The sequence below is a fragment of the Zootoca vivipara genome, chromosome 2 (genome assembly GCF_963506605.1).
Source record: "Zootoca vivipara chromosome 2, rZooViv1.1, whole genome shotgun sequence".
Lineage (NCBI taxonomy): Eukaryota > Metazoa > Chordata > Lepidosauria > Squamata > Lacertidae > Zootoca > Zootoca vivipara.
Window position 1 is genome coordinate 98,385,973 of NC_083277.1, and position 23,599 is coordinate 98,409,571.

General features: G+C 42.1%; 1 protein-coding gene across 1 annotated transcript in view; it reads right to left on the bottom strand.

Annotated features, from left to right (window-relative positions):
* The window catches only part of NPLOC4 (NPL4 homolog, ubiquitin recognition factor), a 54,076-nt gene that overhangs the window by 8,505 nt on the left and 21,972 nt on the right, over positions 1–23,599 (bottom strand). The window contains exons 9-14 of the mRNA XM_035104110.2: positions 18,881–18,967; positions 17,488–17,559; positions 16,020–16,146; positions 14,831–14,991; positions 1,942–2,013; positions 249–344 (exon numbers count right to left, since the gene is read on the bottom strand). Coding sequence (XP_034960001.2) covers positions 249–344; positions 1,942–2,013; positions 14,831–14,991; positions 16,020–16,146; positions 17,488–17,559; positions 18,881–18,967 — 615 coding nt within the window. The remainder of the gene's footprint in view (positions 1–248; positions 345–1,941; positions 2,014–14,830; positions 14,992–16,019; positions 16,147–17,487; positions 17,560–18,880; positions 18,968–23,599) is intronic.

Here is a 23,599-nt window from a genome sequence, read left to right on the forward strand (position 1 = left end):
TAAGAGTACATTTTACGTGATTACGTGCAATTTCTCCCCACAGAACTGCTACTCCCACACACAAATTCAGCACAATAACCAACTGCAAATGGGTGCTTTTTAGACTACTTACCACCTGCAACTAACCATTGTTGTTGGGTTTTTTTTTTGCACAACATCCTATGATCTTTAAACATTAAAGACAGTTAAATTGTTTAAAGCTCCCTCCCCCATCCCAACCTGGCACCCCAAATACGATGTGCACATACCTGAGTTTCTCCCAGAACATCACGATTCTCAATAGGGAATGGATTTTGAGAAATAGAAAATGTGTAAACTGGATCTTTGGGGAACGTAGTAGTAATCTTAAATTTAAAAGAAGAAGAAAAAGGTTGAGATGATGACTGCCTTATTTATTGCATTGGGTTCCATGCTTAGGCCTCAATCTAACGCCCACCTTATTTCCCAAGGAGATACTTCAGCATGCATGGCTAAACAAGCAGAGTGCAACAAGGAATTCAATTTCAAAAAGCACAGCTGATTCAGGAACATGCAAGCTTAAATTGTCTGTTCTAGAGTAGGTCCATCTTCTGATACAGAAAAGGTAGGAATACTGGGCTGAAGTCTTCAGCAGTTCAAACTATCAATGCCCTTCCTGAAACTGCGTATTTTTAATAAGGGGTTACTATAATAAAATCACATCATCTTCTGGAGGGCTTGAAAACTTTGCTAATGTGAGGTGTCTGTGATTTTTGGATCTACACTCTTTCAGCAGGGAGGAGACCATGTTTGCTTGCTCTCCCACTCGTTGCCCAAGGTGGACTCATATTACGAGCTGTTATATCTGAAAGTGAAGAGCTATCATATCCCAACTGCAATTCTATGGAGCCTTACCGATAAAGGACTTTTCAATTGGGGATCGGCAAAATTTGCAACCCAAACCAAAGGTGCAGAAATAGCTCAAGTCATTAGAGAATAACAAAAAAGCAGAACCGTAAAGTGAGGCTTCAGAAATTCGGTTTCGTCTCTTTTTTTCAGACGCCCCCTAAGTGCATGTTCTGTCAATCTCTTTTCATCTTAATTATACCCCAGGTAGTAAAAAAAAAAAAACCACATACAGATGCCTTTGCTGCTTGGGTAATAAATATGTTTCTGGGCTGTCAATTGGAATACAAAGTTTGCAGGCTCAACACAATGGCCATCCCTGTGGCATGAATCAGGCATTAAATGCCTGTATCCCAACGCTTGAGCAGCTATGTAAATACATGGACAAGGAGGAGGACCATGTTCAAGTTTCCAGCCTATATTACAGGCTGCTGCAGTGAATCAGACCGGTGCCTGCACTATCATATCGTCTGCTGATGACTCATCACTGTACTACTACAGTACATGCTTCCATCTGGTAGAATAGTTTCCTCCCATCATTTCAATGCTAAATCCAAGCTCCGTGGCCATTTATTGCTCCTTGATACCATACACACATATCCTCCTGCACATCAGAAAGCCACCCATTTTCCAGCCAGGCAGTCAAGCCATGTCTGGCTCGGTCACTATAAGCAACAGACTGCTTAATCACTCCAGTGAAAGGTACAGCCGACACTAGCTAACAAGCTCCTGGTGATGTAATCACCAGCATCTCTGTGGGGGTGTGTGTGTGTGACAGTTTCTACTCATCTAATGAATAAATGTCATTTTGCAAGAGCAGTGAGGTGCTCCGAGCAGCACCTAACAAGGAGGCTAAAAGCTTTCCTGGCTAACAAGGAGGCCAAAAGGTTTCACCACTAGTCCAAAATGAAACCATGTTGACTTACGAGCTGCTTGCTAACATTTAGCTTCCTAACAAAGGCAGGGCGGCCAAAGAAAGGAACAAAGTGAAAAATTTCAACTTCAGTGTTGGGGTGAGGTTAGCCCGTTTTTATTTCCCTCTGCAAAAGAAAAAAGAAAAGCGTAACGGATACTTACATCTATGATTAGGTACTCCACAGGGAGTGGACGAGCTAGCTGAGTAATCTCATTGCCAAACTTGTCTATATCCTGAAACAACAGAAGTCTACTGGTTAGATTGAACGATCAATGCAAAATTGCTAAGGAGAAATAGATCAGGGGTTGGGTCAAAAGAGAAAACTGAGTGCTGCTACATGTGGGCTACTGGCCAGTTCTCAGCGGATCACAGCAATCTGGTTAACTGGATTCTTGCAAAGAAAGCTGCGTGAGTAGATCTTGATCTGGTCCAGCAAGGAACCAGATCTTATATTCTTATATTCTTAAGCAAGGCTACATATATTTAAGATCATTTAGCACAGATCAATTACACCCTAGCTATATATACAGACACTTGCTTTAGAAATTTACACACATATCAAGTGGAACGTGGGAATTCTAGGCTGTGGCTGCATTTCTTTATTTTTCAATGTAGACTATGAAAGACAAAAGCCACTCATCCCTGCAGCAAATGCATGTCTAACCAAGTAAGATTAACAGTTTTATAGTAATATGAAATAACTTAAGTCTAGAACAATTAAAGATGCCTTATTACAAACAAAAAAAGTAGGTGTGATGCCAAGCCTGATTTAACAGGATCTCCCAATTCACTCCTCATGGAGTCACACAGATGTCCCATCTAGCACAATTATTCCATCCTAGGTTTGGACAATTGTACTGCCCAAGCGCTGGGCTCTCTCAGGGCAGTTTGCACATGTGCAAACCAAGTGCTTCCCCCCCCCATCCCTCAGACATCCTTTGTACAATATAGCAGGGAGAAATCTCTATGTGAACTAGGCTTACTGAAACGGTTTATTAGTGTTAACGAGGCAGCAATGTTTGAAGGCTCTTTAAAAGGCGGGGGGGGGTGTTTGGGGAGTGCACAGGGAAGAGAGCTTCTGGTTCTCATATACAAACTGACCTTTCGGGACTTGTTCCACATTGCACTGTACTGTATAACAGATTGTACTGTTGATCACATATTTTAAATAGAACATGGGAATCCTCCCACACCTGTATAGATTTTACGCCCAGGACCACTGGTCAGGGATGATGGGAATTGTAGTCCAAAACCAGCTGGAGACCCAAATTTGGGAAACCCCGGTCTAGCAACACAGCCTGCTGCACTGTGTTGCCTTTGCATTCCAAGACTTCGCCAATCCAGCTGACATTTTGACAAGCTGCCCTGTTGAATCCAAAAACCTTAGCTTTCAAATAAAGCCTCATTTTCCCTCTGCAGTTTTTAAAAAAGGCAAAGCCCCGAGCCATCCTGAGATCAGGGGCTAGAAAAGGCACACAATCTGACAAAGCCTAAACCTGTTGCGCTCTGTCTGATGAATTGAACACAAGTTCAATTATGGGGGGGAGGGGGGAAGATGACTAGCACATGTTCATTAATCACAAACTGACAATTAGACCTGATTTATGTCAAACACAGAGCTCAAACACTGCTTCAGAAATAAATTCGTAAGAACAGACACTTTTCATTAAAGATTCTGCAAGTGGGGGTTCTTTTTTTCCACCTAAATCACCACTTAACAGGATATAAATCATTCACTCAGACCTATATAAATTATACATTTGTAATTTCCAATCAGAGACCTTACATAAAAGTTTACATTTGCTAAGCTTCCAAAAGCAAAATGTGACTATGAGGCAGATCCCAAGGACAAGTACTCGGACAAAGCTGTCAATCTGCATGTTTGATTTATTGCCAGGAAGATTGAGGGCGGGTGTAGCACACACACACACACACACACACACACACACACACACACACACACACACACACACACTTCTTCCATTGCAAGCAGTCAGATAGGGAGACAAAGTCTTAAGATTGACATTTCTGATGAGCACTGCTATTCAATACAGTACTTCAAGATGCAGGCAAGCGCTTTGGTCATCACTACAATTCTGAAAGCTACAGGTTCAAATCTTGATCTTTTTCTTATTTAAGACGGTTGCCTTCTTACACAGAGAACTAAGAAAAATCCAGATCACACTGAATTTCTATGTACGGTGGTACCTTCGTTTTCGAACTTAATCCGTTCCGCAAGTCCGTTCAACTCCTGAAACTGTTCAAAAACCAAGGTGCAACTTCCGATTGGCTGCAGGAGCTTCTTGCACTCAAACAGAAGCCGCGTTGGACGTTCAGCTTCCGGAAAACGTTCACAAACCGGAACACTCACTTCCAGGTTGGCAGCGTTCGGGAGCCAAGCCATTCGAGTACCAAGGTACCACTGTATTCGTTTTTTGCACAGAACATTTCTGATCTTCAACAAAAGGGGTGGCCAGGAGCACACTGTGCTATGCATGTATGAAAAAGCCATTTCTCGCTCTGCAGGTAACCAAGGGGTTCCATGAACAAGAGGTGAGCACCATTTCAGCCCCACTGCCAAGCCAAGGTAACAAGCGAGCTAAGTAGTTGAGTTTGGCAGCATGGCAAGGAGCCAAGGGCCGACTACTACCCCCTGCCAATATTTTCCCCTAACAAATCCCAACCTCCTAAGTAAGCTTACTTAATAAAGGCAGCAGAGTGGGACTGGGGGCTACCTAGTGTGTTACACAAAATGTCACACTTATGCCTATCTGCCTGCTGAACAGAAGTTGTGGGTGTGAGCTTGGTGTGAGCTCATTCCTTCGGGGCCAAGGTAGCTGACCCAGAGAGAGGCAGAGAAGTTGCTAGATGAGGCCTCTCGGGGTGTGTGAGATAGCTCTGTCCAAGATGACCATTTCCCTACTATCATGGAGAATGAGGGTCTTCTTAGGGAAGTTTTTCATGCAAATTGTGATTTAAAAAAAATCCATTTCAGAGCAACACATTTTGGGCAATCGGGAAAACCCTCTCCTAGATTCGCCATGTTTTGCTCCTCACCTTTACTGATATGGGGTGCTCTTTGGTGAATTTTCACTGTGTTCCCAAATGGGGGGGGGGAGGTGGTAACGCTTCTCAAAATTAAAAAATTCCAAAGAACAAGCAACAATGAACATGCCAAGTTTCATCAACCCAGTTTGTGTGTAAAGACGACTAGAAAGATTCATGGGGAAAAAGCAGCTGTTTATACCTAAGTGGAAACACGCAGCATATTATTAATTATCGCCAACCTCTCTCACCGTAGGAAAATCCATGGCATTTCCAATCAGACACCTGCCCAAAACATGATATGCCTGTAGGCATTTCTTTTTTTCTTTTTTTAAAATGCTGATTATAGAGGAAAAACTCACAGATACTTTTCATTTCTCAAATAAGACAGACTGTTTGGTGTTGTAATATCTTCAGCAACAAGCCCAGGGGCTTGAACCTTTAGATATCTTGAGCTCTAGCAGGAGATATGGGAGGGGTGTGTGTGGAATTTTTCTGATGGAATTTACTAGCTTAAAAGACCATTTCTTTTTTTATGGGCATGTCTTCACAGCATTTATTTGGGGAATCTTACGCTTTTCCACAGGAGCAGTCAAATACTCATAGTGCTCCACAGGATTTCATCCCATGCCTCTATAAAGAGAGGAAAAGGTGCCTATGCCTTTTCTAGGGGCACTTCCCATACTTCTAAGCTCTACATTGCAGCATTCAGCCAGCAGAACGTGAGCAGCTGTTCTACGGGGCTGCCCCTCATCTTGAAAAGGCTGCAAAGAGCAAGATCAAATCCAATGAAACCAACTTGTAGATCTGCCCGTGCAAGAAACAACCTGCTATACCACCCATATAATTAGCCCACCTGGAACGCATCTTCAAATCCAATTAAGTTCTAATATGCAGAGACATTTTCCCCCAGCACCTGTTGACTTTCATATTTCCCTCCAGGGATTTAAATGAAAAACACTTTTTACATTTTTTTCTTTTAAAGTCCAGTTACTAAAATCTGAATGGCATCCCCCATCGATAAAACAGAACCTTCTATCTTCTCCACTGCACATAGCATTTGTAAACCCTGTCCCTCAAAAAAAAAAAAAAGGTAGGGACACATGACCCTCACTACATGCACACAAACTACTGTATTAGCAATTTACATTTTTTTTATAGACTTTAACAAACTTCGGTTGGGAGACAGTGAGGGAAACAATGCCTTCCTTGGAAATATTTATTTGGGGACTGATGGAATGAAATGTGCAGGGTGCTACAGACCTGGTTTCCAAAGAGAGCTATTTGCCACCAGAGATAGTACCCTCATATAGGGGCTCTAACATCTACCCTTGATTTGCTTTCCAACCACACCTGAATAGCAAGGAGAAACGTCCTATTTTAACCCCTCTCTTGAGGAAGAGCTCTGGTACAAATTCAGCAGTTGGTCTGCAACACTTCTTCTCTCTATTGCTGATGGGATATTTTTGCCTCTTGCAGAATCTTTTTAAGCAAAAAGTGAGCAGGCAGAAGCAGCGGGATGGAATGCTTCAAGGTACAGGTACTGTTTGATATGGTACCCTGGTGCCTCATACCTGCTACTTCAACTGAAGTAGAACAGTACAGTGGAAAGAACAAATACAGACAAAGCAAGGACTTGTGTAGGGTTTAAGTATATTTTTTCAAGATCCAGCATTGCACAAATGGGTGGATTGTTCTGAAGATACAGTGCTTATAGCTGATCACTCATAACCAAAATGTGTATGCAGAGCCGGTCAATCTTTTCAACGTTATAAAGATTGCCAATACGTGGCCACTAGCATACCTGGGAAAGGAGTAAATGACAGCAGCAAGCAGCTGCTACAAGAGAACTTCCCCTACCCAACAAGCCGAGGCAGGAAATCTCTGAACGTCAAGGATGCATCTATGACTAAGGCCCTTGGCAAACTCTTAAATGCAGGAGTGATACTGTCAAAACTATTGGTGGGGGCAGGAAAGAGAAATGCTCTATGAAAGCACACTGTCAGGAGGTAACACTTCATATGAAAAAAACAATTAAGATTTAGAGATTAGAGGATCTATGGCTGCAGGAAAGGGGGGAAACCTGCCTTGCTGGGTCATATCAAGGCCCAGATTTCCTCCCTCAACAGCTAAATGGCTTTGGTTGCTCACAAGCAACATAATATGGTTGCAGCCACTTCACTGTCTCCAGCATCTGGTAAGCAGAGATGTCATTCAGCTAGCATGGCTCACAGCTGTGAACAGACCCCATTTCAGACCTACATTTGGACTTGAATTATACTAAATTGTGGGCAGGATGGGTCTCCTTTAAGCTTTTGTGCCATGTTTTGTTCCCAAGGGTGTCATAAATTAATTTTTTTATTATAATCCATGAGTTTGTCTAACAAATGTTTAAAAGCCCAGTGAGTTGCCATCACATCATTCTGCAACAATGCATTTCATAAGCTAAAATTATGCATTGTGCAAACTAATGGGTTGGCATTGTGATACTTCCTGTTTTATTTACTTTCTTAATGAATTGCATGTGTCGCAGCTGCAGCACTCTATGGCGATGAAAGGCAAAAATGGGGTAATCAGGATTATAGATGTCTTAACACTGGGACTTTGTTGGGCTCCCAGATATTCCCAATATGTAAGTGATTGAGGCTATAACCCTATACAAACTTATTTGTGGGGGAAGTCCTATTAAATTCAGTGGGGCTTACTTCTGAGTAGACATGCAAAGGGTTACATTCCTAGAGTCTTAACCTTGCTATATGTACCTTATCCTGAATTAATATGCACACACACAAACCTCAGCTACACCTTTGGTCTGGAAGCAGCATGCTTCTGCCACCCTGCTGCTTCAGCTGGGAGACGTTTTCATAGACCCCAGCGAGAAGTGGCAGGGCTGCTTGTTACCTGGCTGAGAATGGTTGCAACTGATTTGAAAAGACAAAAAACATCTGCCCATGATTGAGGAAGCCTTGAAAATAGCAATGTGGTTTCAGTCTCCGACTCTCAGAGAGCCTGGAGTTTTAGCAGGGATTGGGGCTACCTAATAGCACACATGCAGGAAAGTGGGCAGGGGTCCTTAGCCATAGAAAGGAGACTCAAATTATGCTTAATATATCAGAAATTGTTTCCTTTAAGTCAACAGTCACAGCAACTACTAAACGAAACCTTTTTTTGAACTTTATCAACATACACCATTCTGTACTTATATGCAATTTGTTGCAAAACATTTTTTTTAAATCCAGCTGCGGGAGTAACAATGCATTGTCCAGTCCTGTCTGGGACCACCATGCTGTCCGCAGTGCTTTGACACAATTACATGACAACTTTCTGAGCTGATGAAACTACCTATCCCCAGCACAATTAAATGTGCAAGTACAAATAGGCAGTACAGGTCGGTAGACAGTAGCACTGCAGAGAAGGATGGATAGGTACGTGGAATGACAAACTGAAATATGAGTCACCAGGGTCACTCTTCCATATCAGAGAGGAGTTATACTGAGAATAAATGTGGGGAATAAATAGCCCCATTCTAGTGCCGGCTGAACGGGCAAGCCTGGTGTTGGCTAGTTTTCTGCTTTCCTCTTAAAAATGGAATAAGAAAGTAGTGAAGTGTATAAATGGGTTATATTGGGGCCAGAGAAAGCAGGCAGGGGGCGGAAAACTAGTCTGTAGCAATAGGGTACAACAGGCTATTTGGAGCTAGAAAGTAGATGTTTCATAAGCAAAAGGCAAGCTGGGAACTAGAAAAGTTTATGAGAATATTTCAGTAGATATATCACTGGCAATCTGGTATAAAGAACCCTGTACAGCTCTATAAATATGGGGGAGTGGGAAGAGGTTGGACAAATATCATAAGTATTTGCTGGGCAAAGGAATCCTGAGTATTCTGAATGATTCCAACAACCAAGAAGGTATGTACTTAGCATCTCATGTCCCTGTCTCAAGGCAACATCAACAGAACATCAGGATTCTCAATTTATCCCCAGACTGAATTAAAGGTCTCGTACATATCAAGTGCTCATAACTCAACAATACCCAGGAATACTGGTTTTTAGAAGAAAACAAGTACCAGGCAGCTCTTAATAAAGAGTGCTTGGCCTTCCAGTATTGCCACTTGACAAGAAGAAACCTGCTGTATCATACTAAAATCTAGCAGCTAGCAACTCTTTAGACCAGTGTACCATACAAAACTGAAGCAACAGCCTAAATGTAAAACTGTATCCAGTTTTTCAATCTGTAAAAGAATGATGCAAGGGGCAAATGTCTCTCGGTAACACAAGTGTCCTCAAGTGCCTTTCATCTTTTACCAGCCCCAAACATTTCCTGGACATTAGAACATCAATAGCAACATAACTCACTGTAAAAGATGACTTCTTTGCATTGGTCCTAAGATCATATGTATTTTTCAAAAGTCAACAAGAGAGCAGAGTCCTGCAAAAGCACTAAACCTTTGCTACTTTGCTTCAAAGGATCCATAAAATTCAGATTCCCCTTTGGATCCCCCCCCCCTTTTAGTTTTTTGGCATGCTGCATTTGATGGAATGTTGAGACATCCATGAAATAAGTCTAGAGCTGGAGTCCTGCGGTGCAGCAACCAACTTCAAGAGCAAGAGACTCACAGGGGTGCCCAATAAGATGACAGCCAGATAATGGAAAGTCAAACTTAGCAGACTGGCTGAATGCTGCTTCAGGAAGAGGAGGAGGTGTTTGCAACACCCAGAAACATAAAATCGGAGAACTGCTCTCCATTAATGCAAATTGCAAATGGATGAAAATGCCAAATTTAAAGAGTGTTCAGCTCTCATGGATTCCAGTGATTTCATCTGCCTATGCTATGATAACTAATGCCAATATATTTTAGGAAAGGAGATCTAAAATTTATAGACATCTAGTGTTATGCGAAATGTAAGTCAAACAACATCTGCTTGTCAGAAGTTCTCCCACCCCCCATAAAACCTCTAGGCTTGGTCTCTGTTGACATTCGATAAAGACCTATGAAAGGAACACAGCGTTTTATTCGGCCTGGAAATTCTCTTATTCAGACTCGCAAAGGCAAAATACATTCCAAGCTTAAGTGAAAAAGGAAACTGGTTGAGATGGGAAAGAATTGTCTTCTAAGACAGCATACTCACGTCTCCTACATTCTTGAAAATAATGCAATTAGCCCTTTCTCCATTATAAATTGTTAACCTAGCAACTCTTATTTCCGGTGCTACATGAAGTCACAAATACCCTGCCTGTCCACATCCAACTGAAAAGCAGAGAAATGTACTTTTATCAACTAATTGATATACTACATGATGCCAAACTGCTTCTAAGCAGTTTATAAAGCATAAAAAACCCATTACAGATTACTCAGGTGTTGGATGCATGATAATGATATAAAGGCTGCCTTAATTCTTAATTAGCTATCCGACTACTTAAGTTCAAGGTGCTGGAATTGGTGACAAAGCCCTATACAACTTGGGACTATGATACCTAAAAGACAGCCTTAGCCATTATATACCAAAGCAATCACTATGCTCTGCAGAAGAGGGCCTCCTGCAGATGCCATCTTATCAGGAAGTCCATTTCACACGGTATCTGAATCGGGCATTTAGTGTGGCAGCACCTGCCCCTTGGAATGCTCTCCTGTTACATATCAAACAGGCACAATCTCTGTTGCCTTTTTAACACTGGTTGAAGACTTCTTGCTTTGAGCAAGGCCTCCTCAGTGGAAATTTTTTTTTCAGTCAGTCTCTGTACTGGATTTTAAATTGTTTTTATATGTGCAATTGTTTTATACATGTTTGTATTGTATTGTATTGAGATGCTTCATAGGAAGCGATTAATGCATGAAATAAGTAACACAGGGAATCAGACTTTCCGTTCCAGACACGCTCTCCATTGGTGGGTGAGGGGAGGAGGTGTTCTTCAACAGTGAGAACAGCTATTTAAACAGCTTTTTTTTTGTTCTGGTTCTCAAAACTCCTAATGTTCACACCAGCATAAGCCTCAAGCCCTTCACACCAGTCAAATTTCAGCATCCAGATGCAGTTAAAAGCATTGCTGCCAGTGCTGATTTAGTCTTTAAGGGGCCAAAATAAAGAGAGTGGTAAAGACATAAAAGTCTTGCACGGCCAGAGGAGTCAGAAAAATGCCTGGCTCCATAAAGCTGGAGCAAACCTGGTGCTGTTGGTTTTCCTGTTTTGGTGCTTTTTGAGATATGGGTGAGTCATACTTGTTCTCATGGGAACAAGCAATGGCTGGAACATGCCGTCATGGGTGCAACAGCCTCCGGCCCTGTTCCACAAACACGCACTGATGCGCACCGCCCAAGGATGGCTCAAGAGAGAAGAAGCCTGTTATTTGCTCTTTAAGCCCCTCTATGCTCACTGAGGCCCTGCAGCCAGTAACACTCTCAGCCATTTCCCCTAGACGTGTTGTGGCTTTGATCCTAACATGGGCTTCTTTTGTGCAGCAAGCAATTGAGACAACTTTGTGAAAAAAACGTTTTCCAAAAGTATAGAAACAATATACCAGGACCGTATACTTTATGCAACAAGCAAAGTTTCACATAGGCACCGCTTCAAGTCTCTCTGATTTTACATACATCACCTCTTCTCTGCCTGCAGGAGTTTAAAGAGCATCTGTTCTCCTACCCAGCTAGACGACACAGGGGTTCAATAGCTTCTGCTGTATTTAAACTGCTGCTAACCTTGCGAGATAAATGTACTCCACATTACACAAACATTGGCTTCTTGGGGCGGATCCAACAAATTTCTAAAAGCTCTTTCATGTGAGTTCTTAACCCATATATACATTCTCCAAAAACCTCCAATGCAGATCTCTCCTAATTTTCTGGAAGGGTAGTTGTGCTGGTTTGTAGTAGCTGGCTGCCAAGAGACCAACCTCTAAAAAGCTTTTACCCCAATAAATAATTTAGTCCAAGTAGCTCATTAACGTCTTCCTGTTCTGGGCATGCTATAAACCAACACTGCAGGACAACAGCCTCCCTTAGCTAAACCCCTAGCCTGGATCAAAATATATTCCTTCATCTCCCAAGAATGGGGCGTTGAGTGTTAAGTGCTCCTAATACGATGGTAAGGACAGAATATGGAGAAAATAAGGCAACCCTTTGTTATGAACCACAGGCGCAAAGGAGGGTCTGTGCAAAAAATGGTTTCCTGCAGGGATAGCAAAGGAGGATGTCAAGAATGCCAGAATGGCCAGTTTTAGTGCTATATTAAGCCTGCAAAACCCTCAAAGCCACTGCAGGTGTGGGTCGGACACCACAGCAGTGAGGTGTTGTCATGACTTGTCTGCACCCAGAAAAATATTCATTCATTACTTATACAAATGATAGCATGCATCAGTTTGGCCATAACCTCCCATCAATCCACCTGGCGCCATGAGGGCACAGGTGGCAACTATCCAAGGCTTACAGATAGCTTCCCTCTCTGGGCCAACAGCCCAGCACCCCAGATAAGCACTGCATCAAAGCGAGCCAATTAGCGTATATTAAAGGAAGGGAATCTATAAACATATGTGAGCTCATCCTTGCAGCAACTCCCCATTAAATGGCATTTGCAAGCCTTCTGAGACAGTCTCGCCTTTGGTTCAACACACCTGCCTTTTATGAAAGGAACGGTAAAATAACATTGACAGAGTGAAAAGTTCAAAATGCACTGAATGGACTTCAAAAAAAGAAAGCATTTTATTCACAGAACCTTTGCATTCTTTTGCTCCTGCTTTCTGAATATGTAAAAGGCGACCACAATTTGTGCCCACTAAGTTGTCATAAAGTCATATGGCATATTTATACAATAACTCTCCCCTACTGTACAAGGCAGGAACTGAAAATTATAGAACCATAACTAGCCAAATAAAATAAGAAAAGCCGTACTTGATGACTAAGGCCGTGGATTCTTAGCCTGCTTCGTATTCTAACAGGGCCAGAGCCTACCAGAAATAATCTGACACCAAGACAATGTCTCAATGATCCTTTATGATGCTGTCACTCACAAAATCTGTGATAAAGTATTGTCTAAAGAGCCAGGTCTTCCACATTTATCAAGGCCCAAGTGGTCCTTAAACACAGAATTTACTAAACATTCCAGTGATTTCATTACGTTGCATCTGGCTCAAGGATTACTGAAACACTTGCCTAAATTCCAGAGTACATTTCCGAGCAGACTGAATTTTAAAGGCTCAGTGATCAATTCAAGTGACAGCTATATAGCCAGGTAAGGTTGTATTCAAAGAAAGGAGAACATCTGAGAAGCAATGTAATTTTCAGTCACAAGCCATAGCTGGAAATTTCTGTACTGCAGGATTGAAAAGTGCAAGTGAGAACCCTACACAAAATGGCTTCACACTGTACAAGTAAACAGAAGTGGGACTGATAGCGGAGGCCTTGGTAAATTCCCATTCCAGAGTGCCACCGTCAACACTTTGTGCATTGGGTGTCGGCTGCACATACTAATTACTGCTTACAAAATGCTGCCATCTTAGGGAGACTTTTGCTGAGAGGATAAAAAAAACCACAATACTAAAAGAAGAAGAGAGTAGTCAGATTTCAGTCTTCTAAAGTCTGCTTCAGAATTTTCTGGTTTGGAAAGCACACATACACACAGAGTGAAGTACTGAAAATATCTCAATTTTTTTGTTTCTTGAATCGCAACATATAAAGCAGACATAAGGGGGGGGGGGAGAAAAATGCTGTCTGCTTGTAGTAACAGAAAAGAGGAATTATTTATATCCTACCTGCTGCCCAATCTTCTGGATCTACCTATGCCTTTTCTTACACCATTCTCCACTCAAAGTTCTCATCCTCCCTCTTTCCCCACCACAAAATTCACCTTCTCTGAATCCACATTTTCTATTTTGCTACTTGTCACTATGCAGCAACTGATGCTGCTCACCAGGTGTCTTATAAGTATATCCTACGTAACAAAAACTATTCTCGCTGACTGTCAGAAACCTGCAGCTTTTATTGCTGTATCGTTTTGCTTCACTGAGCATCTCCCCTAAGCATAATTGGGCAAAGGAAACAGCAAACATTAGTCAGGAATCTGAAGTCAACAAGAGGGGTGGCAGTCACAGCCAAACACAAGTGGCATCATTAATTCAGAGGGCTCGACAGGGGGCACAAAGTAGCATACCTCTGACTGAAACTGAACAGGATCTGGAGTATGATAGGAGGATATTCAAGAAAAGGGATATTGAGCTTATTTATGCAAGAAACTATTGCAAATCTGTATTTCCATACATATTGCTGAACTACTGTTTGTAAGCTCAATCAATACAATAGCTTACTGTTCTGATGATCCCCTAAAACATGCATAGGCAAACTCGGCCCTCCAGATGTTTTGAGACTACAATTCCCATCATCCCTGACCACTGGTCCTGTCCACACCCCATGGATGATGGGTGTTGTAGTCCCAAAACATATGGAGGGCCTATGCCTGCCCTATAACTTCAAGGTTCAGAGGTTTCGTTGTGGATCCGATAGAGACAACATCAAAAGGAACAACTGCGGAGCCATGGCAGAATCTTGACTTAGGTGGCTCCCGAACGCTGATGCACTGCTCTGAACAACATAGGCCAAATGTGCCAATGTAGACAGGAGATATGGCTCAGTGGCAACATCTTCCAATACACAGGGCAGACAAGACAAATTGTCTCCAGAGCTAGGGAGGAGAGGAAGCAAGCGGGTACCAGGAGAACTGCGGCCCATGCAGCCATCAACCCAGAGAAAGATGATCGAACAGCTAGTGTACCTTTTTCTTTGACAGCTAGCTTAGGCATGAAAAACCCTTAGCCTAGGCTTTCAAAAGCCTTTCAGGAGAAGGCTAAGCACCTTCCCAAGGGCAGAAGGAAATTCCAGACGTTAAGTATTGGGAAAGGGCTACCCTCCATGGCTTGCCACCACTGTTTAGTTACCTTACAGAAAAGAAGAGAGGGAACCATACCCCTTTCCCAGAAATGTGAAAGGACCACCTGTTGATGGAGGTTATCCACACTTGCCTTATAGAACACATCAGGCACATATTGTTCACTGCTGGATTCCTTTGCATAGCCGAGCTCTGGAGCATCACGGCATGGCAACAAGCACTCGTCACGTACTAGAGCCATGCACTGGTTGGATACCTGGTAGCCCTCGAAGTGGACTTGGTTGTCAGGACCACCTGGGGGGAAAAGGTACTTTTAAGCCACTCGAGAAGGAGAAGGTGAAGGTACACAGGTTGTAGCACACTCAAAATGGATATAAGATGTCATTGAGCCAATAAATGTTAAGTGCATCAAATCCACATTTTCTGCCTTAAGTACAAAGAACTCTTTTTCTGAGCCCGTATTGGCTTAAGAGCTTCAAATGGCAAATAGTACACAACTTTCCAAGAGAGGTATCCAGATAGAGGAGACTTTTAAGAAATCATATAACATATAATGAAGAGATCACACGTATTTGTGAAGTTTTATGCATTTACAAGGGTAAAACTATCTGCAAGTTGTTTTATGTTTTACTGGGTTTCCACCATTTTCACAGCACGGCACGGTGCGTGCCAGGCCAGGCCACTGTGATTTTTATGTTGTGCTGTAGACTTTTCTTGTGCGTGCAGCGCTGAGCAACACTTTCTCATACAATTAGGAGAATTCAGCTTCATCTCACACAGTCCTTGTCTTAGCAAAAGGTATCACTGAAAAGCTTTATTCAATACTGCACATGGAGGGCATTTGTCAAGGAAATTTTTAAACCAAAGGAAAGGAAAGATGTATATTGTTTATCAGCAGCAGCACCTCCCACCCCAGCATAAGACGAAATGGGAAGGCAGAATGACTGGCTTTAATTTGTGTGCACAAAAATCATACGGTTTTAACATTATTAACATAAGCATTTCCAAATAACCAAACTCCCATTTTGGGGAGGGGAAGGAGGTTTCCTCTTCAACTAAAGTTGAAAACACTCAGGCTTAAAAGCAGAGAATAGGGGCAAGGGCACACATGCAAGCCCCAATGCTCCTGGGTTTGCAGGCTCTCTCTTTTTAGCCTGCAGAGGGTTCCTAAGCACATGCAGTTAAGACACCACCTCATGGCCCAAAACTGTTTTCTTTTACTGGTCTCAATTTCTGAAAAGCTTGCTGCTTTACTGGGGTGGGGGTGGAGGGTTATGGAATCTTTCAGGTGTCTGCAAAAGAGGCTGCATTTTGTTTTTTACCTGTAGCCACCACAGTGAAAAACTTGGATCCAAAGTGACCATCTGGGGACAGGCGGCATATGTTTGGGTGCTGATTCTGAAAATGCCCAGCTGTGATGCACTCTTCTGCACTTAAGAAATAAGCATCCTAAAGAAGGCGAGAAGGTGAGGCTGTTAAAGAGACGGAGCCATTGCATGAGCGGCATTTAAGGTAACCCAGGAGTGCGTTCTAAAATGAAGCATGGATTAGTAATTTCTAAATCTAGCACAGATGACCATCTTGGAAAATCATCACGAAGCATAGGCACTACAACCTGCAAAGCTTTAGTTTCAGCAAACAATTCCTATCACACTAGGAAAAGCAAGCTTTTTAAAGGAGATTTTTAAAATGAGAAATAAATCAGGCAAGTTTATTTGGCTTCTGGTCACTGAACTTTTAGGACACGGGTTTTATGAGCTCTCTTTAGAACTATGACAACTAAAAATTTACTGGTTTTCAGATTCGCGGAAGTTAAGATTGCCTAACGAAAGTCCACAAGCTGAGGTGAAAAACATCTTGAGCCTGACATATGGTCCAAGGTCTTCATGCTCACATCTGGTTGATGTAAAGAACGGAGGTGGCAAAATTAGGGCAGAAGGAGAACCCAGACAATAACTTCCCCATGAAAGGTTAATTTCCCCAATGTGTGATCAAACTATTAAATGAATAATGCAACGGGTGTACTTCATCATGAGCAGGCAGGCTGTTTTAGATTTCTGCCTGATTTTCACTATAGTGGAAGTAGGCAAATCCTACTATTAGCTTATGCTACTTGGTTATGGTCATAGAATAGTGGTTGGTTGAGATAATTCACTATAGAAGGTCCAAGTAAGGGCAGCAAATGTGTTAAAACTGTCTAGAAAGAGGATTCAGAAGGATAGGAGGAAAGCTAGACAGATATTATCCAGCAGAGGGAAGCATTAACAATAATCAGGTATGTGGGGCATTGCTATGTGCTGAGTTGAAACAAACTGCAGAATAAGAGCTTGCTTCCTGTAACCACAGCTCCAGGAGACTTGGAAGATCGAGGAAGGTATACAAAAGCACTCTTGTAAGTTTAGATAGATACAAGAATAAGTTACAATGGGATCTTATGGTATTGGCGCTGCTGAAACATTTTAAAAACAAGCAAGATGAAGTGAAGTCGTAATTAAGGGAAAAGGAAGTAGGATTTTGTGTTTGTAGTGCACCTTTGCCAGGTATCCAAGAATCCAGACAGATTTCAAACCATCCCAACATCCTATCCGTACAAAGCTCCTTTCTAAATCATTCATGGCTCCTCTAAATTCCCACCAAACTCATGCATTATTCTAATTTTAATAAACAAGGCCCACCCTTAAAAGCAAGGCATCAATCTACACACATAGTTCTCTGCATAAAGTGTTTTTTTCCCCATCAAAGCCTGCAAATAAAAGAGTGCAAGGACAAAAAAGAAAACTCGCTTCTCACCTTGTTCCGGCTATACCGGACAGTCCCCTTCCGTGTATCCTCTGAGACCAGATCTGTGAATATCCAGCCAACCTTAAAACACAAATGCTCATTATATTCTTCTACCTCGTTTTTTTTAAAAGGTGACCTTCCCAAATTGGTACAAAATGTTCTTGGCTAGAGGAAGCTCTTTGAGAAAGCCTGCTCAACAGCAGCCTGAAGGAAATTACTCCCCTAGCTACGCGGACCACATTTGAATACAATTCACACATTTGCAGTGACAACTGGTGAGACCGGCAGTTTTATGTCCCCTTACGGAAAGATCTGGAGACTGCAGGGATTCTCCTCCGCACCTCGCCTATAAAAATACATTTACTTTTCTGTGTCCACACTGTAGAGCAGTTCACAGAAGTGCTCTCAAGATATCAAGTTTCTATGCTGGCTAATCTAAAAGGGAACCCTCTCAAATTTCCCATTTCCCGAATCCCACTTGATCATGCTAAATAAGTGCAAGCCTTTCTGAAATGTAGATCCATACAGTATTCATATCCACCATTGCTCACTGTTCAAGCACTCAGTTGTTGTTCAGATGTTGCTGTTATACTTGCAACAAATATCAAGAGCTAAACCTGATATGCTTTGTAGATGTTATTAGTGATGATCTGTAGAGCAAAATAACCATAAAACTAGGATAAAACAAAGGCTAGATTAAAAAAAAAACCCAAATTGTTTTATATCTTAAACACAGGTGCCTTATATAAACCCAAATTTAATGACTAATCTGCCCTATATGACCCACTCATTCAAAGTTTGAAAATATTCAACCCTTTTTGGGAGGTAAGGAAGCAATGTATTTTATCCTTTATTTTCGCAACACAAGCAGTATCTTCATAAAGGCAAGAAAACTAAGTATGGATCTGAAAGGCATCTGCGTAAGGGTGGTGTCAGAATTTATTAAAAAGCTGACAGTTTGCAGATTAAGGAGAAGATTTCCAAGAGGTGAAATCTTCTCTACCCCAGTCATATCAGAAAAGCACAGCTGGGGTACTGTTTAACGTGCTCTGCCAAGATTCCTCCTGCTTCCCTTCCCTTCATAATAAACAGCTGATAAGCAGGAGGAGCCTGATCAGCAGACTGAGGAATTCAAAACTATGTGACCACATCTATATGTCCTTTGTGCTACTGGCAACACAGATATGCTTAACTACACCACTTTCCACTCAGTTTCGTGTTGGCTCAGGAATATGCAGCAGAAAAAAGCTGCACAGTTCACAAAACCTCCAGTACTGCCAGCATGCTGAAGCAACACTAGCCCAATTAGCTTCCAACAAACCAGATTCCGTGCATTTGCCAACCTTCCAACTCCTTACAAAAGGTTTCCCCCTATATGCTGGCCCACACATGTTTTTATTACCTTCCTCAGGCCCAGCTTGTTCGCAATCTCATCCACAATCTCTGCCTTTGGGTCTTCGAGGAGTTCCAGGCTGTTTTGTGTACCAATCTGAAAACAAAGAGAAAAGCAACAGAGAACCAGTTTGCAAACAGGGGTGGACATTTAGCATCCCAAGGAGACAAAATGTTTCGTTCTCGAGAATGAAATGATGGGAAATGTCAGGAGAATGAATATTGACAAGCTGCTGTGTCTCGCTGCAGTTACATTGATACGTGTCATACCAGGCTATTTATTGCTGGTTCTATTGAACATTACTGTAATTTGAACAAACCATGTGCTATGCTTCTCTACGAAAACCAGTCATTTCCCAACACATAACTGTAAAGAAACCTACGTTCCTTCACCAGTAAAAATCTAAGAAAAGGCCTGAAGGATCAGGCCATGACCCATCTAGTTCAATATCCTGTTCTCACTGGTCAAGCAGATGCCCATAGGAAGATCAGAAGCAGGATCCGAGCTCAGCAGCACTCTCCCCAGCTGTGGTTCCCCATTGGGGTTCCATCAAATCTTCTTAAGCAAGGAACAAATGAAGTATTTTTTTAAAAAGCCTCTTACAAATTGTGTTTAAAGTCTGTGATCTAGAAATCCTTCTAGTATCTCATGCATTGGCAATTTTACCCTCGGCATCACTGTTTGCTTAACATTGGATTCCTTACCTATATAGGGCACCCAGCAACACTTTTTGGTGGATGGGCATAAATGTGTCATAAGGTATTAATTAATTTTAAGTTAAGCCACCTGACCCACAACCTTTTATTCTCTTGTCTCTAATTTACAGATTTCTTATCTTCTAGTCTCTCCTCCCTTTCCCACTTCGACACTCTAATTCTGCCTTGCTCCTTAGCTTCCTACTTATCTGACTGAAAACAGAAGGCTGGATTTTCAATAATTCTATATAGTTATTAGAAGCCTCTTTTCTTTCCAAATACTTATGAACCACCCTATGGTACAATTATGTGTTTCCTAAGACTAAACTTTTAATTACGATTCTTCCCCTTACCGTAATTTTGATTCATTATTAGCATTATATGAATGCTGATATGAAAATTTAACAGGCAGCTAACAGTGATAATTTCCTTCCACATGCTATAAAAATCTGCCATAAGCACCTCACATTCAAGCTAGTCTCAATCTCCAAAGTCAAATCCTGTGCCATATGGAAGCATAAAATATGGAAACACACTCAGGAATGTATCTCAAGAGTGCAGACTTCTCTCTAGATTGGGGATTCTCTCTCAAACATGCTTTGAGAGTCAGAGTTTTTCTCTAAGTATTTTGCCTAATGTGGGGTTTGAACCCATGACCTTGAGATTAAGAGTCTCATGCTCTACAGACAGAGTACCACTTCAGACTGAATACTGGGAGGTGCTGTTTTGAATGCGTTCCCATGTGAAAGTTTATCGGCAAGTAAATAATTAACTTATCAGGGGAAAAGCCCAGCTGACTTTTTGCTGTGGCACTGTTCTACTTGCAAATATATCTTCTTTTTTAATGTAGGGGAACAATCAAAAGTCTTATCCTCCATCAATATTTTGAATTGACGCCTCCCATTCTTCCTCCTTAGAACTCTACTACCATATTCTGTTACATACTTGACAAGCCGGCTTTTCTCTTTCAGAAAGCTTGTCTTTAACTGACAGGCAACATCCGCTGTTTTTACACCTTCCACCCAAAGTTTTCTTGTTGGGGAAACAGATGCATTAAATCAGGTGGTATCTCAACTAACAGGGCGACTGAACTGGACCAAGGATGTCTCAGATCTACTGTCCTCTTGTCTGCCTTTGACCAAGCCAGCAGAGATCTTGAAAGGTTGCCAGGATACCAAGGAACACAGCCTCTCTTGCAAATCACAGTAATACTGTTTGCATCAATTCCAAACTCAATGCTTTTAATTCACATGGTTCCAGCGACATTATAACTGCCAATCATCACAACTCTAAAATGGGAACTGTAGGTGCTATCTATTTATCTAGGGCTGAACAAGCATTAGTGCAGCTCTGATATATCACAGGAGCTACAAAACCAGAGAAGAAACCCCTCTAGCACGGCTGCTTCTTGGTTTCTACACATTGTACCATGATGCAATACCAAAACACACAAACTGGCAAGCGAACAAACTGCTCAACACTTAGCTTCATGGTGTGCAGAGGATTCAAGGGCGCTGATGTAAGTTTATTTTGCAACTTAACAGAAACTCATGAATCTTGCCACTGAACAGTGCACCAATGAATTATTACTGCTTGCATGTCTCAAATCACCCGACAGACATATATTTTATGCATAAGCAAGGAGCTCCCCACCAACACTCCCAAGGTCGCTATGTGTTGAGAAAGCATTTTATAAAAAGGCCAAAGGAGGATCATAGGACAACAGACTGTCCTCTTTCCTCAAACTACAACCTGATATACTAGTAAGTACTCTGAAAACTACTTGGTCCTAGTATCCTCACTTGCTGCTCCCTGGTCGCTATGTTAAAGTTGCATGGTGGAAAATGCTATATATTTTGATGCTAATAATGGGCAGAAGAACTATAAAGACAAGTGGCCTTCTTGGTAGTTGTGCCCACCCTGTGGAACACCCTCCCAGCTTAGAGTGCCTGGGGCAACCAAGTCAGATGGGTGGAGTAGTGGTAGTCGTAGTAGTAGTAAAGGGACCCCTGAGCATTAGGTCCAGTCATGGACGACTCTGGAGTTGCGCCGCTCATCTCACTTTATTAGCCGAGGGAGCCAGGGTACAGCTTCCGGGTCATGTGGCCAGCATGACAAAGCTGCTTCTGGCAAACAAGAGCAGTGCACGGAAACGCTGTTTACCTTCCCGCTGGAGCGGTACCTATTTATCTACTTGCACTTTGACGTGCTTTCAAACTGCTAGGTGGGCAGGAGCAGGGACCGAGCAATGGGATTCAAACCGTTGACCTTCTGATCGGCAAGCCCTAGGCTCAGTGGTTTAACCCACAGCGCCACCTGTGTCCCTAGTAGTAGTAGTAGTAGTAGTAGTAGTTATGAACAAGGATGATAATCATAGTAACCTCTTTTAATAGCTGATCAAAATTCTCCATCACTTTCAGCTTTCAGCGAACACTTCAGCTGGGTTAAGTTTGATGCAAAATCAGTTGAAAGGAGTTCAGTCAATAATAATATAATAATAATAATTTTATTATTTATACCCCACCCTTCTGGCTGAGTTTCCCCAGCCACTCTGGGTGGCTCCCAACCGAACACTAAAAACAGAATAAAACTTCAAACATTAAAAACTTCCCTAAGCAGAGCTGCCTTTAGATGTCTTCTAAAAGTCAGGTGTTTATTTCCTTGACACCTGATAGGAGGGCGTTCCACAGGGCAGGCACCACTACCGAGAAGGCCCTCTGCCTGGTTTCCTGCAATCTCACTTCTCACAATGAGGGAGCCACCAGAATGCCCTTGGTGCTGTGAAAAGTGGGCTTTTGCATAAAGTGCCAGTGGTTTTTTTGCTCCTACCTCCTGAAAAATCCATATAAGCAGAGAAATAAATGGCTCCTACTTTTTTTTTTTGCAAGGGAGTCTCTCTCTCTCTCTGTGTGTGTGTGTGTGTGTGTGTGTGTGTGTGTGTGTGATGGCAGTAGGATAGTTTCTTTCCCTTCACATTGGCAGAAGCCATAGCATGCAAATAGTGCTTTCTGCAAAAGTCCAGCTTATAGGAGAAAAACGTTTCCCTCACCTCAGTGAAGAGGAAGATAAAGGTAATTGTTATTAGTTCCTGTTGAGATTTTGCAGGAGGGAGAAGTAGAAAGGTGCTGCCTGCACTTTTTGCCAAGGCCCAGCCGCAAACACCCTTTCATGAGTTCTCCGCTCATGTCACAAGAAAGGGTGTCATCAAGGAGGATTGAGCTTGGCTAGTAAACCAAACAAAAATTCATGAACCACTGATCCAATCAGATCTCTATCATCACAATTAAATTTATATACAGCTCTTCATTCAAGGATCGGAGGGCAGTTGACCAAAAAAACCACACAAAATACATAACATAATAATAAAAAGTCCAATAACACACACCCATATTGAAAAGGCTACAGATAGTTTAACAGCAAAATGACTAGTTAAAGAGGAATGTTTTCACTTGGCACCCGTAGACACTCCCTTACCTTAATTTAGAAAATTATATATTTACCCTGTTTCTCATATTTTAAGACATACCCATAAAATAAGCCATAGCAGGATTTTTAAGCATTCAAGGAATATAAGCCATACCCCGAAAATAAGACATAGTGATAGGTGCAGCAGCAATGCCGGCCGCAGCAGGAGAAGGAAGAAAAAAATAAGACATCCCTTGAAAATAAGCCATAGTGTGTTTTTTTGAGGAAAAAATAAATATAAGACATGTCTTATAATATGAGAAACACGGTATACAAATTTATTCTACTAGAAGGGACGTGGGTGGCACTGTGGTCTAAACCACAGAGCCTAGGGCTTGCCGATCAGAAGGTCGGCAGTTCAAATCCCTGCGACGGGGTGAGCACCTGTTGCTTGGTCCCTGCTCCTGTCAACCTAGCAGTTCAAAAGCATGTCAAAGTGCAAGTAGATAAATAGGTACCGCTACAGCGGGAAGGTAAATGGTGTTTCCTTGCGGTGCTCTGGTTTCGCCAGAAGCGGCTTAGTCATGTTGGCCACATGACCCAGAAGCTGTCTGTGGACAAAGGCTGG